Source organism: Chenopodium album, chromosome 5, assembly GCF_948465745.1.
Source record: "Chenopodium album chromosome 5, dcCheAlbu1.1, whole genome shotgun sequence".
Taxonomy (NCBI): Eukaryota; Viridiplantae; Streptophyta; class Magnoliopsida; order Caryophyllales; family Amaranthaceae; genus Chenopodium; species Chenopodium album.
Genome location: NC_137838.1, coordinates 2222078 through 2239442, shown reverse-complemented (window position 1 = coordinate 2239442; position 17365 = coordinate 2222078). Strand labels below are relative to the sequence as shown.

General features: G+C 35.0%; 3 protein-coding genes and 1 pseudogene across 4 annotated transcripts; 1 reads left to right on the top strand and 3 right to left on the bottom strand.

The window, feature by feature from the left end:
- Nucleotides 1-523: 523 nt before the first annotated feature.
- Nucleotides 524-1526, bottom strand: LOC145631298 (mavicyanin-like). Its single transcript, XM_081683381.1, has 2 exons — nucleotides 1364-1526; nucleotides 524-927 (listed from the first exon to the last, which is right to left on the bottom strand). The coding sequence occupies exons 1-2, from the start codon at nucleotides 1524-1526 to the stop codon at nucleotides 524-526; spliced, it is 567 nt and encodes a 188-aa protein (XP_081539507.1).
- LOC145630031 (pentatricopeptide repeat-containing protein At2g33680 pseudogene) lies at nucleotides 890-4589 on the bottom strand (annotated as a pseudogene). The gene is made up of 4 exons (XR_014111999.1): nucleotides 4353-4589; nucleotides 2065-4249; nucleotides 1364-1464; nucleotides 890-927 (listed from the first exon to the last, which is right to left on the bottom strand). The product of XR_014111999.1 is annotated as a pentatricopeptide repeat-containing protein At2g33680 pseudogene (transcript).
- Nucleotides 4590-5722: 1133 nt separating this feature from the next.
- LOC145631474 (zinc finger CCCH domain-containing protein 48-like) lies at nucleotides 5723-12736 on the top strand. The gene is made up of 9 exons (XM_081683558.1): nucleotides 5723-6616; nucleotides 7127-7219; nucleotides 8430-8519; nucleotides 8623-8724; nucleotides 9382-9528; nucleotides 9638-9757; nucleotides 9885-9944; nucleotides 11765-11862; nucleotides 12125-12736. Exons 1-9 carry the CDS (start codon nucleotides 6116-6118, stop codon nucleotides 12264-12266), a joined length of 1353 nt encoding a protein of 450 aa, XP_081539684.1. The 5' UTR covers nucleotides 5723-6115; the 3' UTR covers nucleotides 12267-12736.
- A 302-nt stretch (nucleotides 12737-13038) lies between these two features.
- LOC145631475 (sorbitol dehydrogenase-like) lies at nucleotides 13039-16309 on the bottom strand. The gene is made up of 6 exons (XM_081683559.1): nucleotides 16098-16309; nucleotides 15936-16003; nucleotides 15242-15478; nucleotides 14361-14651; nucleotides 13512-13699; nucleotides 13039-13416 (listed from the first exon to the last, which is right to left on the bottom strand). Exons 1-6 carry the CDS (start codon nucleotides 16201-16203, stop codon nucleotides 13224-13226), a joined length of 1083 nt encoding a protein of 360 aa, XP_081539685.1. The 5' UTR covers nucleotides 16204-16309; the 3' UTR covers nucleotides 13039-13223.
- Between the last annotated feature and the right edge of the window lie 1056 nt (nucleotides 16310-17365).

Here is a 17365-nt window from a genome sequence, read left to right as displayed (position 1 = left end):
GGAAAATTGTCACCATGCTAGAGTAATAGCTGTCTTAACCCCTCATACTTGAGGATTCAACATGATTTTACTAAAATACTTTGTATGTTTAAAATACCTGTCTTCTCATCCTACAAGTATTATTCAAATGGAAGGAATACTAAGCAAAGTCAAGGATTGAATTGAGGAACCGAGTTTGTTTCCTTGCGCCTAATTTGCATATCTAAATTTAATCCTGTGACATCTTAAAGAATATGAAAGAATACAATACAATAACATCCTCTTCGGTGCATAGTTCTATGTTAAAAGGCGAGGTTCTCCACAGATGAGAGAAAAGGCATTGTTCTAGTCTGGTAGTTGTAGCAGAAAGGCCGTGCTTTGTCTTCCAAGTAAACGAATTTTTTTTTACAAAATTGTAATATTACATACAATGTATATTTCTTTTCAATAATAGCTTATGTTTCTAGCACAAAGAATATGTATACGATACTTCTTCAACTCATGTATTATGTATAAATGGTCAAACATATAACCAGAAATAATCTCATATAATACCCACACTCAGAATTGTGAAGCCCAGAAAACCAAGCAAAAATAGGAAGAAAGCGTCGCCAATTCTGACAAACTCAGCTGAGGAAGCTAGAACAGGGTGATTGCTCTTGGAAGTTTTGGGCAGTAAGCCCACGGAATTTGGTGCAAGAGCTGCTTCAGGTGCTCCTGCTGTTGAAGCAGTTGACACAGCAGTTGAGTTGGGTTCAACATGTACGTGAAGCTTCATCCCTCCTAGACAGTATAGTCGGTTGCAACAAGCAAAGTACCTGTCTCCTGGTTTTGTTAAAGGGAAGGTTGTGTTTCCTGAGGTACTTCTAAGCAGAGCATTATTGGTGTCGCAACTATCAAACTCTTGCTTTGTCAGCTCACATACTGATGATGATGAGAATTGAAATGCTGCAAATATGATAAGAAAATAAGAATACTGGTACAAACTAGCCTGATAAATCTATGCATCAGCTATTCAGCTGGCATCTGTTCTATTTACAGAGTACATATATTTAAATTTTATCTGGAATTTCAAGGGTTCTATTAAAGAACAAAATGGGAAAATACAAAGTGTAATTAATTAAGACGTTGTCTAATTATTTTGCAATGACCTTAGGTAGAAATGTGGTCTATAATCCAGAAATGTAGGAGTTGTTGCATAAGATGGCAACAACACCATGAAAAAAAAAAAAAGAAAAAAAGAAGAGAAAAAGAGAGAAAAAAGCTGAGTTTGGAGCCAAATATCTGAATATTTATACGATATGGCACTTCGATCTATTCACGCAAGTTCAAATTACGAGACAGCACCCAAGAAAATCGGGAAATTAAGGGGAAAGAGCCTTACCAAGAACATCTCCAACAACGAATCTCTTGCCCGTCACCCATGAATCAAGATCAGTACTAATATCCCAACCAGAGGTATCACCGACCATGTACATGGTGGCTCTGCATGCAACAATAAGGCAAATCAGTGCACCGATAAACCCAAGCAAACGAAAGTTCCCCATAATAGTGAATAAACCTGAAGTTGATATGCAAATCATCTTTTTCATGCGGCAATAAAGCATATTTATATAAAGTGTTTGTTAGTAATTAGATTACCAAACTCATCATATGGCCCATTTAAGTCTTAGACCAAATAATTAATTAAGATAAGTATTCTATATAAGTTGGCCATCTGATATAACCAACCCCCCTGGGTCTGACATTTGATGGCCAACTATTAACAGAACCTACTAATGACAAACTCTATAGTAACTGAAGCCAAGCAATATGCTAGAAACAATAGACATTCTTAGCAACCTAGAGAAAATAAGTTGGTTTGGAATTTTGGACAAACTAAATTGGGAAATTCAAGCTTGGAACCTCCAAGTCCTACATTCTCCTGTAATGTGAAGACACTGGGCAAAAGACCAAACACATTGAATAACAGCACTAAACATATATATATATATATATATATATATATATATATATATATATATATATATATATATATATCAAAAATCTCATGATATCAAAGTTTAAATGAAAATAGGTTGGTACCAGAGATCAAGTCTGATTCTACTCGATCTTCCCATAGTTAAGTTGAGGTCGTCAAAAATGGATCATAAGCTGGTCGGTAACCTTCATCAATCATTTGTTTAGTTAAAATTCTTAACCAGCTACATATATCTGCTATCTCAGGATGCTTCTGATCTCCAACAACAAACACGTGAACAAGACTCTTCAGTTCAATCCAACTACACCCAGCCTCCTTGCCTACCCTTCTAAGCTTCATAAGCCTCATGACTCGTCCCACGTCATCTGATCTTCCTAGTGCAGTATAAATTCTAGACAATAAGACATAAGCTGATGATTCTTGTGAGCCTAGCTCCATTAGTTTCTCCCCTGCATAGGCTCCTAGCTCATAATGACCATGATTTCGACATGCACTTAATAATATTCGCCACAAACACATCCCATGATCCAAAGTTGCTGATTCAATGAAATCCTTGGCTTCAAAAAGCCTCCCAGCACGGCTATACACATCAACCATGCAAGCATAATGCTCTAATCCAGGTTGTAGGCCATATTCACTGGAAATCATCTTGAAGTATTCCCAGGCTCTTTCAACCAATCCCATATGGCTACAAGCAGAAAGAATATTAACAAAAGTAACATTATCTGGCTTTACACCTTCTGATCTCATCTCCTCGAATAGATCCAAAGCTTTGTCACTGCACCCATTTTGAGCAAGACCAGATATCATAGCATTCCAAGAAACTATATCTCTTGTGGTCATCCTCTGAAAGACCATGTTGCCTTCGCCAATGCACCCACACTTTGCATACATGGATGAAAGAGAACTTCCAATAGTCATCTCTCCAGCAAGCCCATACTTTATGGCCCGGGCATGGACTTGTTTGCCTTGCTCCAAAGCAGCAAGACTAGAACAGCCTTTCAATACACTAGCAATTGTTAGGTCATTAGGTAAAATTCCCTCTGCTTCCATCCTGCCATACAAACTCAATGCTTCTTCATTATCTCCATGCTGTATATAACCTCCTATCATTGAAGTCCATAAAACAACATCTGGCTCCTGCAAACAATCAAAACCTTTCCTAGCATCAGCAATGCTACCGCATTTCGCATACATATCAACCAGTGCAGTTATAATATACATTTGATTCTCCAATCCCATTTTAACCGAATAAGAATGGATTTGCCTGCCTTCCTCAACGGCACCATCGTCACTACACGCATTAATCACCCCAACGAAAGTATATTCACTAGGCCTAACCCCAGAATAATGCATTTTAGAAAACAACTCCAGAGCTTTCTTAGAGTGCCCACTCTGCGCAAAGCCAGTGACCATCGCGGACCACATAATAGGACTCTTATCAGTAGACAATGCAAACATCTTAAGCGCATTGTCTGCACTCCCACATTTCAAATACATAGTAACAAGAGCATTCCTAACTTCCACAATTCGTATCACCCCAACCTTAACAGCAAAGCAATGAACTTCCCTTCCAACATCAACCAACTCCGGAATAGCCAATGCACTAAGCACACTAGTCAAGAAAAAGGGACTCCCTCGCTCCTCTTCATCCTTCACTATCAATTTAAAAACCCCCACAGCCTCTCCAGCCATACCACTCGCAGAATACCCAGATATCATAGTCGCCCACGACACAGAGTTCCTCTCAGGCATTTCATCAAACATCTGGCGTGCATCATCCATAAAACCCGATTTACAATACATGTTAAGGATCGCGCTTCCAACAACCACATCTCCACCATAATTAGTCTTAATCACTAACGAATGCACCTGTTTTCCAGCCCAAACATCACCCACATTTGAAATTGCACTAAAAATCCCAGCAAATGAATAACCATTGGGGAGACAATTCTCGACCCGCATTCGACGAAACAAATCAAAAACATAGAAAGATGACTTATTGCCACCAAATTGAGCATGGGCATTAATAATTGAGCTCCAAGAAACATCATCTTTAATGGGGATTTCCTCAAAAGCAAGCTTAGAATGGGTTAATTGGCCACATTTTGCATACAAATTAACTATGCTATTAGCTAAGTATACATTGGAAAAATAATTTGATTTGATGATTTTTGCATGAATCAATTTACCCTTTTGAAGGTTTTGTTCTTGGGTAAGCTTTACAACCTCCTTGAAAAGAGCTCGATGAGCTGCACTCATCAATTCTGTTATTGTTTGGCAGTTATCCTGGAAATTGAAACTATAGGTTATAATTTTGCAATGAATTTTTGTTTAATCTATAATTTCATCAACATAAATTAGAAGAAATCTGTAAAATAAATAAGAGAACCTTGGCGACAGTAGAAGTTGATTGAACGAACAGTCGAACAGGAGACTCAACTTAGTTGCTGGTGCCTGGTGTAAACTGTAAGAGTATAGAGTGTAAAGGAGGTTTTTTTTTTCTTTTGAAATTTAGTTATAAAATAGGAGTGTATTGATCTATCTGTGAGGAAGTTATTCCAACTTAATTAAGGTTTTGGGCTCGAGATTTGAGAATGTCCTATTCCGTAACACTTATTAGAAGAGCTTTTTTTTCAATTAGGTTTTAACTCGACTCATATTTGAATTAGTTGGAGTCTAGTAGGCTTTGAATTACCAAATTTGCTAAAAAAAAAATGTGAGTAAGAAACATGTGAGGAATATTACTTAGCTAATTATACTCCATGCATGATAGGTGTTCCGCCATGATATAACTTTTAAAATATTAAAGCTGGTGTCTACATCCTTATATGATTGAATTATTGGTAAAATTATTCATTTTTTAAGTTTTATTACTCCAATGGTAGCTATCCTTTTCTAGGTCACAATATTTCCTTGCCACACCCAAAGTAGGGAATTTGTATTTTCAATCAATTTCCTTGACTAGCAATGTTAAATGACATTTCCTGTTCTCGGGCTTGACAACATTGAAATATCTAAAATGCTTTGTTGACAGTGATGTTCTAATACTTATGAGTTTATTGAAGAGTAATATGTGGAGAGAGTTAAAGGGAGGAACAGGAATCGTGCCTTACGTGTATTTAGACAATGGAAGGTGATAATGGGTTGAAGAAGTGCAAATTTTCATTGGATCATTAGTAATGAAAAGAAGCTATAAGTTTATATTTTTTTCATTTCCATCAAATAAATCAAAATAAGTTTATATGTTTTCATTTCCATCAAATACTAATATCTCAATTCTCAATTTGACGAAACACAACAATGCTATGGAGTACTCTTATGTGTTTTCTTTGTAGGTTTTATTTGATTTAAACTATTTTATGAATAGGTACAAAATCGTTCATACCAACAAGTTTGTCAAGCAAAATTTTTTGTTATTAAACATTAAGGTAAGTTGGGTAACAACTAGCACTATTTACTTGATTCAAATAATAGTGTTTGATAATGCGAAGTGGATGGTAACTTTTAGCTTTTAAAGTAGCACTGTCTGTTAAAAACTACAAAAAAATTTCCCTTAAAATGTTAACATTCAAATTTTGCCTTATCTCCACTAAACAAATACTTTAACTATTTTTATTTTCATATAGTGTTAATTTGACAATTATATATCTCATATGGAGTATCAATTAACATCTGCTCCATAAAACCTACAAATACCAAATACCTAATACAGAATATCATTTATTTCCACATCTATTCAGCTACCAACTAATTCGAAGTTCAAACTACAATACGAGGTAGTCATAACCAATTTTGCCGAACACGCCCTTACTATCTTGGGTGGCGATGATCGAGTCGGATCTTCCACTTCCAAAGTTCCATTGTGAACTCTTCCGTTTTCGATCCCTACCCAAAACAAAATTTTATCCTCGTGCGTGTAGATGGCGCAGTTACAACTAGTAAACTAACTAATAAATATTAAAACCAAAACCCAAATCTTCTTCTTCCACCGCCGTATTTCTTTCTCTCTCCTCCGACCACCGCCTTCCCCACCTCCACTAACACCCACCAAAACAAAAACCCCCTTTTTTCTAATCAAAGAACCCTAATTTCTCTCTCCTCCCAATTTCCCCAATTCAATCAATTCATCAATTTCAATTTTTTTCCCCAATAATGGATTTTGATTCAAACGGCGGCAATAAACGAGTATTCCATCGACTCGGAAACAAACAATCTCAACCTCATCAACAACACCAACAATCTCATTATCCTCAAAATCAAAAAGTTTGTTATCACTGGCAAGCTGGAAGATGTGCGAGAAACCCGTGTTCTTTTCTTCACAGAGAACTTCCTCTTCCTCCTCCTACTACACACCCTTCTTCTTCTTCATCTTCTTCGTCGTCGTTTAATGGCCCTGCGAAGAGGGCTCATGGTGGTTTGGGCGGTGGTGGTCAGAGAAATGACGGCTTTTCGAGCCGTAAAAACCCTAATTTTAATAATACTTGGGGTAGACCTGGTGGTACTAGTGGTGGGGTTCCTCCGAAGAAGATGGAAAGAGTTTGTAATTTCTGGGTTCAAGGGAAATGTAGTTATGGTGATGGTTGTAAATTCTTGCATTCTTGGTCGATTGGTGGTTCCTTTTCACTTTTGACTACTCTTGAGGGTCATCAGAAGGTATTTTAATTTTTTTTTAGTACTGTTTAATTTGATTTTATTTATATTAGGGATTGTTTATGTTTCATCATGGTTCAATCTGATCAAACTGTAGTTGAGATTTGTGTATTTTACATGATCATGATAGTTTACTCATAGTAACTAATGCTGCTTGAATTTGATGGGTTCGGTTTATCGGGTTTTGGGAGCTGTGTTTGATGGGTTGAATTCTTGTTCGGGGAGTAATTTTATTGTTTTGTTTGATGCAATCTTCACTATTTAATCTGATCAAACTGTAGTTGAGACTTGTGAATTTTACATGATCATGACAGTTTACTCATAGTAAGTTAGTAACTAATGCTGCCTGAATTTGATGGGTTAGGTTTATCGGGTTTTTGAAGCTGTGTTTGGTGTGTTGAATGTTGTTTTATTTGGTGTTTCTATGTTTTGATTGATGCTAAAATTGGAAATATCCTTCTCCTAGGAGGACTTGATTTACAGTGCGTTTGAATTGATGTGTTTTCGGGTCAGGTTGTAACTGGGATCACTTTGCCATCAGGGGATAAGCTTTACACAGGCAGTAAAGACGAGCATGTCAGGATTTGGGATTGTGCATCAGGACAGGTTTGTTCTTTTTCATTCGAATATGCTCTTTAACTTTTGTTTTAGTGATTAGCAGGTTGCTGTTCTTTATTGTATGGTTGATGTATTGATGCTATTTGGACTTTTCACTCCATACCTAATTTTTTAATTTATTATATATTTTGGACTACAGAGTACAACCCGATTTGTTTGGAAATTATTTGAATAAGTGTCCACTTAACTAACACTTTTGCATCATATTATTTGTCACTTAAAATATCAATGCACTATTATGGGTTGGCTTAAAATACCAGAATGATGATACTTGTTACTATTACCATTATAAACTCTCATATCCTTAACCTTTGATCATATTCTTAATTTTTGATCATATTCTTAAAATAAACTTATTTTTAGGATGGAGATAGTAGACCAAAATCATTCAGCTGTACCTGAAATCAGCCAAATGCTATCATACTTTACTTATCTTTTTGCATTTTTTTTTGGCGCAATATAAGTGGTCATGCACAACAATTTATTCCCTTACCCCTAACATATACTCTATATTGGGCTATGTATTTTATTAGTTTAAAACCTTTTGGTTTGTTAAAAATAGCCTCCCCGTCTCCCCGATCACCTGGGTTGAAACACTATGCTTTGCTAGTTATCTTTGGAGAATACTCTTTATGGCGTATAAATTAGATATGGGTGTGTCCTTCACATAGACAAGATTGGTTACATATTCAATTTGTTGGGCATAAGTGCATGTGGCTTCTACATGTAAAAGACCTTTACATGCTAGAGAACCTAATTTAGGCAATAAAATTGTATAGAGTTATTTGAATGAATCATATGAATTGTGGATTTAGGTTAATGTAAGAACTTGTAGAATCAATTGCACTAGACCAACTTTTAACATGTATCAATGTATGTGTGTGATATTTGGAGGTTTGACATTATATATCATAGTCTGCGAAAGTTGTTAAAAGTGAAGCTATGGCATCCTGTAACTATGGAGCTTATTGTCGAATTTGCTTGTTTTGTAAATGGATTAGTCCTAGATTAATTGGAAAGTATGCAACTTTGACATATGTGATGTCTGATGTGTCATCGTGTTCACTTCTCTTCCTTTTCCCAATTTTGTGAGCCATTGACAAATCCTTAGGTCTTGAGATTTTCTTATTCTCTTAAAAAAAAAAAATATGCGCTTCTTATTGGGAACTTACTTCTGCATTGTTGCCTATTTTTATAGTGTGTCAGTGCTGTTCATTTGGGCGGAGAAATTGGCTGTATGATCAATGAAGGGCCCTGGGTTTTTATAGGGTTGCCAAATATGGTCAAGGTGAGGTGGGATGCAAGATTTTCTGTGAGATAATATATAAAGTTCACACTTACTTTTTATAATAAGCTAATGTGTGAAGCTTCTTGATTCGTCATATTTGCAGGCATTGAACATTGAGACTGTCACTGATATGAGTCTCAGTGGACCTGTTGGTCAGGTTTATTCTCTGGTGGTGGGGAATGATATGCTGTTTGCTGGCATACAGGTGATTGATTTTTCTGTTCAGTCTGAATTAGTGTTTTGATGATTTTGGTAGTATATATTTGTTTCTAGTGTTGGCTTACCATGAAAAAGAAAATAACAGAGGCTTATTGGTTTCTGTTGCTGAAAGCATTCTTTATTTTTGAGCATCATTAGATTCTGGATATAAGTGAGTTGCTTGAATGTTTGAGCTAAAGCTAATATTGTTTTTGTTATTACAGTAGATGCTTTTCAGTTTTGATAACTCTTGCCGTCCATTAATGATAGGATACATCTTCTTTGGATTGTCTCAAATTACTTCTTTTTATATTTAGTTTGTAATTCTTACCATTTATCCATATTCCTTTTTCCTTAGTGACAGTTTTTAGGAAAGAAGATGCAAAAACTAATCCCAATTCCTTAAAAAAGACCTTCAGTTTCACTATCAAATATTTATCCAAATGTCCAATGAAGGCAACAATCCATATATTATATCTTCAACCCTATTTCTTTATTTATCTGCTTATGTTTTTACTCTCCTTTTATTACTACTTTTAATTTCTGTGTCAAACTAAAGTCTGAAGATTTGGAACGGAGGAATGTTTCTTTCTGCTGAAACTTTGATATGCTTTTATATCTGTATTTAAGTTTATTCAAAGCTAGGTATCTTTTTTTCTTGTAGGATGGGAATATATTGGCTTGGAAATTCAACCCGGCTACTAATTGCTTTGAACCAGCTGCATCCCTTACGGGGCATACAAGTGCTGTTGTTACTATGTTTGCCGGAGCTAATAGACTCTATTCTGGATCAATGGATAATTCTATAAGGGTAAGCTGTTTCATGATATTGATATCAGTGTTTATTAATGCTTTACTTTGCTTTTCCGAGGTATAGTTATTTATAGTCTCCAGTTTGATCTTAATATTTCCTTTTACAGGTGTGGAATCTTGAGACTTTGCAATGCATACAGATTTTGACAGAGCACACTTCTGTTGTTATGTCTGTTCTTTGTTGGGAGCAGTTTCTATTATCAGCTTCACTGGACAACACTATAAAGGTTGTTATTTGTTTGCCTAGTTGATAATTTTGGCCAATAAATGGAATTTGTATGGCTTTGTTTTGGCCACCATTTTCATGACTTCTTTTTTCCTTAACCCTTCTGCAACTTGATTGTTTTTGTGCAGGTCTGGGCTGCTACTCCAAGCGGAAACTTGGAAGTGACTTATACTCATACTGAAGAGCATGTACGTTTAAAATATTTTCTTGTCATTTTAAGCATTTCTTTGCTTGCTATTTTAAGCTACATTTCTTCCGATTAGTGATTTTAAGCTACATCTCTTTGCTTTGCTCTAAGGATCATCCATTTGGTCCGAAGTTTTTGTTTAGTATTGTAAGGCATAACCTCAGTACCTGACAATTTGGACTTAGTTGCAATGAAGCTGTATCATATTTGAGGTTCACAAATTAGCCATGATTCTTATGAAACTACTAAATTATTTCTGCTAAGAAAAAATGTAAAAGCTATTCGATTGGTCAACAATTTCTTTCTTTAATCAATGAGGTTGTATCCCATGAAATAGCTTAGGAAAAGGTGATCCTGGGGATTGAATTTTGGTTATGTGGGTTAGATTGTTGCACTTAGGTGTGCACCTGATCCCATGAGACGCTGAGGTAGTGCTTCTTGCAAAACATGCCTGGTTGCAATTTTTTGTTCGTGAGGTCTAAGGATTTAGTGTAGAGTTTGTGGGGGAAATATGAGAAGTAGAGTGGGGGATACCCAGATTAAGGTCGTACCTGGGTTTATGTGAATTGTGTTTTACTGTGTCTGACATGTTGGTATAAATAAATAGACTTTATACTGTGTTTGGATAAAAAAGGAGGAAGGAAAAGAAGGGGAGGGAGGAGAAGAGGAGGGAGGAGAACAATTTAATCCCTCCATTTCTCTCCCCTCCAATTCCCTTCTTTCCTCATTTGTTATCCAAATGAAAGATATTTCATCCCTCCATTTCCCTTCCCTTCCTTTCCCTCCATTTCCTTCAATCCAAACACACTGTTACTCTCTAATCAATCTAATCTGCTTCTCATTATTGCTGGTCAGCAGAAACTTCATGCGCATAAATACTTGTCTAAGTTTATGCCAAGGCTGAGGTTGAAGCCCAAGTTACTTTTTCTAGCTTAGGTAGACAGCAAAAGAAAGACCACATAGTAACTTGAGTGCATTATTGCTAACTTGTGATTGCCATAGGTGTACGTGGATATGCTTGCTCTTTATCCCAGTTTTGATCACAACCCTCTCTCATTTTGTAAACATTTTTTAAAAAAAATGCTGCATTCTCTGTGAAAGCAATGAAGTCTGCTTATCACCTCCTTGAGTTTTGCTTTAATCATTTATTTATTTTATTTATTATTATTATTATTATTATTATTATAAAAAAAAATAAAGAATATGAGATCATCTTTGGCTGTGGCATTGCTTTGATTCAGCCAAGATTTGATCAGTTAAGGATTTTATTTCTTTTTGGTAGCTTGGTAGAAGAGGTAGTTTTGGATTGAAGACTTGAGAACACCATTTCATTGATAATAACCAGTGGTTATTTACCACCTAAAGCACTACACTACCTTCTATTCACAAAAGAGCTTTTGTAGTGCAGTTAATCTGACTGAATTAGGTGTGCATTTGTAGTTTATATGTAATCATTTTATGTGGAATTTGTTTCTCGTCTTGTGGGAATGAATCAAGCCAACCTTCTATGCACAAAAGAGCCAAATTGTTCTAACTCCAAGCCCCACCAAGTCAACCATTTATTCTAGTTTGTAAAGTACATGTTTACAGGTAGGATTAAACTTTACATTCACTCTTTCACCATCTCACTCCAGGCCTCCAGCTATACAAAAGAAATTTATCATTGCCTACTTCCTTGGTGCCGGGTGATTGTTCTGTTGCTTGTTTAGTTGATTACCCTTCATTGGCGTAGGAATCCACTGGTTTTTAACTCCTTCCATAATCTTCCCTCTTTGATTAAGTTACCAATTGAGATTTGATTTGTGGTTGTTTAATATGCAGGGTATACTCTCTCTCTGCGGGATGTTTGATGCAGAAGCAAAGCCAGTGTTACTGTGTTCCACCAATGACAATTTTGTCCACATATATGACTTGCCATCGTAAGTTTTTATCCTAGTGTAGGAAATCCATGTCATTCTACCACCATACTTAGAAAATCTATTAACATTGGTCATGGGTTGGGCCTCACTCAAAATTTAAATGGGCTAGTTTTGGCCTGATGTTGGCCCTGAAAGCTGGGTAAATTTGGCTTGTACAATTATACATCATGGAATTGAATAAATTCTACTTGTGTCAGGTTGTGTGCGTGATGTGTTTAATGATTATGAATGTTATAGATAATTATCTGTTGTTCTTCTTTAGGTTTATGGAGAGGGGCAAGATTATTTCAAAGCAAGAGATTCGAGCTATTCAAGCAGGTCCTAGCGGATTATTCTTTACCGGTGATGGAAATGGTCAAGTGAGGGTGTGGAACTGGTTAGCAGAACCAAAGACAGCTATGTAATACTATTTATTTTTCATGGCAGTTAGCCCTTCAAGTTTTCTCTCTATTTTTTTGTTTCCTTTGGTCATCGTTGTTGAGGAATTGCGAGAAGATAATCCTGGCTGATGTTCCTTGTTATTGGCCACAAACTCGGCACCTTTGAAGTTGTCTTCTACAAGATAAGGACTACTCTTTTGGTTGAGCAAATTGTTACTACACTCCACAGCAGCTTTGCTGTGATTTATTATGTATTTATAGCAAATGAGGGAATGATATTGTGTAACGCTTGTGTATGCAACCATTAAGTGATTTTGCTAGTGTATTTAGCCCTTTTTGAAGTAAAATTCATATCAGTTACTCTTTGAGGAAGAGGCATACCTAAAGCTTCATTTTCTTTGAGACTTAGTTTTATGTTAATGATTACCTTGTATCACCCCCAAAAAGAACTGAAATAATTGACAATTTAAAGTGTACATTTTGCACTTAGTTTCCCTTTGCTATATGCTTTTTACCAAGTTTTGTTCTAAAGTTGGGGCTAAGTGGCTAACTAGTCCTATGAATCAGTCCAACATCTTTCTTATAATATGTGCATTCTATTTAAATCTTCCCTTATTTTACACCTTACATACTCCTTAACTCCTTACTTGGATTGTGGTGGTTAAAAAGTAGCAAGCAAAGCTATTTATGTTGGATGTGCTGCTCATAAGAAAAAAAAATGCTAACATATGAGGAAGTAGAACCAGTATGGGCAGTAAGCTCTCCCTTGAGGCTTTGCTAATTATAACAAACACGATGCATCAATAATATATTATTTTAATTAAAACCCGGTTTTATGGTTCTTCAAGTACACTTGCATAGGAAAGCTATAAAGCAGCAATTAGTAATCTTTTATGCTTTTATTGTCTAAGTATCTTTGAACTCTGCTGTGTAAACTTAGCTTCGCAAACTTTTGGTAACCAATACTCATCGCACACTTCCTTACAGATTGAACATAACCTTAATCGCATCACCACCACGAGCACTGGTTTCAAAAGCTTCTTCTACCTCCTTCTGTGAGAACCCGAACCTGTGAGTAATGAGAGGCTTCACATCGATTTTACCACTAGTAAGAAAGTCGATGCATAGAGGCCAAGTATTTTTGTAACGGAAAACACCCACAACATCTACTTCCCTGAAATTAAGAATGGAACACATTATTAGAGTCTAAACATATAGTTAGTGGCCTATTTATAAGTTTTGCATTTTTTCCTATTAAAAAAACAATACCTCACAGCTGCAGCGGTGAGAGGAACATTCATCTCGCCATGGCCCATCCCAATTAGACACACTTTACCACCTTCACCTGTTGCACGAAGAGCAGTTGACAAGGTCTTGTTAAAACCTGCACAATCCAAAGTCACATCTACACTTCTCCCCATAGCTTTGCGAATCTGCTCAACTTCTTCTGGTATGTCCTGTGGAAGGAAAGAATAATTAGGAGCATAATTAATGTATCATAAAATCATTAAATTTCCATTTGAAATTTATTATCACATACTATACTCTTAGGATATCTACAAAAAGTTGTCACCTTTGATAATAAAGTTTTATGTAGTATATCATGTTTATACCATCTTAAATAGAGTGGCGGAGCTAGCATTTTTATTGCGGTTAAATTTCACTAAAATTAGTTCTTAGTTAAATGTAAATGATTTTAGTATTCCAAATCATTAAAATAAAACATTTACTAGTATAAACACTATTGAAATTGCTTTAGAATCATGTTTTTTTAATAAAAAATCATATATATTGCACACATGTTACACGTGTAATATTTGACACATATGATGTGTAATTTAAATTGATAATATTTTGAATTTGTATGTCTTTTCCATATTAAATAATTTTTTTTTGAAAGAAATATTAAATAGTTATCTTTTAAATATTGGTAATTTTTTTAAAAAAATTAATTAAGTAGAGTTGATTGACCCCTTGCTCAAATAGACTTAAAAAATTTATTATGGAAGGTTAAGACATCACTACTAACATGTATGGACTAAGTAGTTTGTGTGAAAGAAGCCGATAAGTTTTAAGGATTTCCAATGCTGAGAAACTGTTTATAAAGAAGAAGCAAACCTGCATATCAGTTGAAACCTTGACAGTTTCATCTGCACCAAGTTTCTTTGCAACAGATAAACGATATTCATCTACATCCACTATGACTATTCTTGGGGCTCCAAAAGCACGAGCTGCCAGCAATGTCACAAGCCCGATAGGTCCAGCTCCCATGATCAATGCCGTGGTCTCAGGACCAACATTGGCACGACGACAAGCATGGATACCAACACTTAGCGGCTCACACATAGCTCCTTCTTCCAAACTAACATTATCTGGGAGTTTGAAGCATAAATCAGCAGGATGTACCACCTGCCACAAGTCATAGAAACATGTTTTCATATTAGCTTTAAACTATAATTTGTTGCATAAAACACTAGCTGCAAAAGCATCAAGAAAACTTATATAAGTTCATCACTTCATTAGCTAACACTGAGTTTCCGGAGGATTTTGTTAAGCGGGAAAGAAAAAGACAATACCCTGTATCCCAATAAGGAAGCCTCCAATTATCTCCCTCGTTTCTCCCTTATATACATGAGTAAAACATCATATTGATTGATCAAATTCTGGTAATGAGCCTAAGTAGGATTACCAGCAATAAAATTCCAAAACCTTCTTTCTGTTATGAGTACAAAAAGACACTAAACAAACCACCATATATAGTCAACATAGAATCTATTGCATCCACTCGAAATTAGTTATCACATTGTATCAACCTATTATATTTAAGAGTATGACATCATATCACAAATCAATTTTTTTTATATCAAGTTACCTTATTTCCATTATCTTCACATTGTTAAATTCAAGTACGCACGTATAAGGAATTCAGTCATAAACCATTACTAAATGTAGCTATTAATTCCGGATAACCACACTAGAAGGTTTCAAAAAATAGTTACCTGATTTGCAAGAGAGCCATGAACAGGAGGAGTTGCAAAGAACTTCATCTCAGGGCACAGATTGTAGCGGCCGTCTTTGCAGACATTACAACGCCAACAACTGATCCCAGGCTCCAAAGCCACTCGATCGCCCGGTACTAATGTTTTAACATCACTTCCAACTTCTTCAATTATCCCAGCACATTCATGTCCAATTACCATTGGCTCTTTCACTATGAAATCAGCACATCTTAAGGTCTAAAAAATCAAACAAGAAACAAAAATAAAAATAAAAAACTGTGAATAGGCTAGGCTCTTTCACTGTGAAATCAGCACATCTTAAGGTCTACAAAATCAAACAAGAAACCAAAAAAAAAAAAAAAAAAAAAAAAAAAAAAAAAGTGAATAAGCTTATTATTCATCCAATTCAATTCCTTAGTATCTGATGTTTGATCATTTTTAGCATGCATGCTCATATAATTAATCAAGCATACTATAAGCTAAATTAAGTAGCAAAATCAATTCTTTTATTCACTAAATTAAATTTCCTAGTATCTGAATATCAGATGGCTTGATCATTAGCATGCATGTCCATAAACAGCAATCAAGCATAAATTAAGCTAAAATAAGAAGAAAAAACCAATTCTTTTTTATGAATTTCAGAATTATAATAGCAGGAAAAGAAAGCTGAATAATAAAGATGGGATTTTTATACCTTGAGATAGTGAACATCACTTCCACAGATACCAACAGCCTTCATCTTGATTCTGACATCATATGGTCCTTGAGAAATTCACAAGAAAATATGCAAAAGATTAGATTTTTAACAGGAAAAAAAAAACAAGAAACAAAGAAAGGTTGAAGTAGAAGTAAATACCAAGAGGAGGGAGCTCAAATGGTTGGATTTTGAGAGTGTTAATCCCAGTTAACCAAGCAGCCATGTTCTGCTCTCCATCTTTTTCAGAGTTTCCTCCCTTACCCATTTTTTTCTCTCTAGCTCTTTATCTTTCTCTCTCTTACTAGGTGTTGTGTTTCTTGGTGAGTTTTCTTTAACTGATTGAAGGGCTATTTAAAGTTGACAACTATGAGCTGAGGTTGCACAACTTCAACTACAATTTCCAATATTTTATTTTATCTCTGTTCTAATTAAGTCAATTATGTAGAGAAAGTAATTGGATTGTTGAAATCAAGTTCAATATCGGTCAAGATTAAGTGAAATTCCGTGTATCGGTTTGGGTGGTTCATATGTGTATCTATTACATGTTTTTTTAAGGGTTAGAATTAATTTAGGACTTGTTCGGTATCACTTTAATTTTTTTATTTTTTTTTTGACGGTAATTTTTATTTTTATTATGAAAGTCTATAGAATACGAGTAATAAAATTTGTCAAACATATTAGAATAAAACATGATTTTGATAACCAACCACGAAATAGTGCAAACAACATGAAGTGTTCAATTTGTTTAGCAAACTGCATATTTTATGTTACATCTCTCTCCTCTTAATGATCCTCAATTCCTCATCCTATGAATCAATAAAATTAAAAAAAATCCTCATCCTTAACCGTTACATTTATTAATCTCTATTTTTTGTTTTCTTATAATAATAGGAGTAACATTTAGGCTTTAACACGGTCAACACGCAACTTTAAACATTATCATTAATTAACATACAATGAAAAATCAATATTTTGAAAGTAAATCAAGACGATTCCAATATAACATGACTATATTTTTCCTAACTTAAAAGTCACAAACGATGGTCAAAGAGTATGTAAATACGTTAAAAATCAACTATAACTAAAACAAGTCACTGCTTACCTCATGTCATTTTTTTGTGAAATATTTTTCAATTTAAACTTTTTAAAACATCATCTTTTTATATATAAAAATATCTCTCGTTTACAATACTTTTAGAAAAATGAATGAAATCCGAATAACAAATACTCCGATAAGAGAGCTAAAGAAGAAATATCAAAGGAAAATTAACATTAATACACAGATTTTTTATTTTTTTATTTTTTTTGTAACACATTAATACACAGATTGATGCTTGATTTGTCATGCAATCCTTCATACTATCTAACGTCCCAAAACACTCATTAGCAAAATCTACTACAGAGTACAAATTATTACAGTGATCTAC

Bases quoted from the DNA above. Each gene is read 5' to 3' on its own strand.
- LOC145631475 (XM_081683559.1), bottom strand. From the start codon at position 16,203: ATGGGTAAGGGAGGAAACTCTGAAAAAGATGGAGAGCAGAACATGGCT. The intron at 14,652-15,241 runs GTAACTATTTTT...GACTTGTGGCAG, and splicing joins ATGGCTCTCTTGCAAATCAG to GTGGTACATCCTGCTGATTT. The intron at 13,417-13,511 runs GTATTGTTTTTT...TCTTAATTTCAG, and splicing joins CTCACCGCTGCAGCTGTGAG to GGAAGTAGATGTTGTGGGTG.
- LOC145631298 (XM_081683381.1), bottom strand. From the start codon at position 1,526: ATGGGGAACTTTCGTTTGCTTGGGTTTATCGGTGCACTGATTTGCCTT. The intron at 928-1,363 runs GTAAGGCTCTTT...TCATATTTGCAG, and splicing joins CGTTGTTGGAGATGTTCTTG to CATTTCAATTCTCATCATCA.
- LOC145631474 (XM_081683558.1), top strand. From the start codon at position 6,116: ATGGATTTTGATTCAAACGGCGGCAATAAACGAGTATTCCATCGACTC. The intron at 8,520-8,622 runs GTGAGGTGGGAT...TCATATTTGCAG, and splicing joins GGTTGCCAAATATGGTCAAG to GCATTGAACATTGAGACTGT. The intron at 9,945-11,764 runs GTACGTTTAAAA...TTTAATATGCAG, and splicing joins ATACTCATACTGAAGAGCAT to GGTATACTCTCTCTCTGCGG.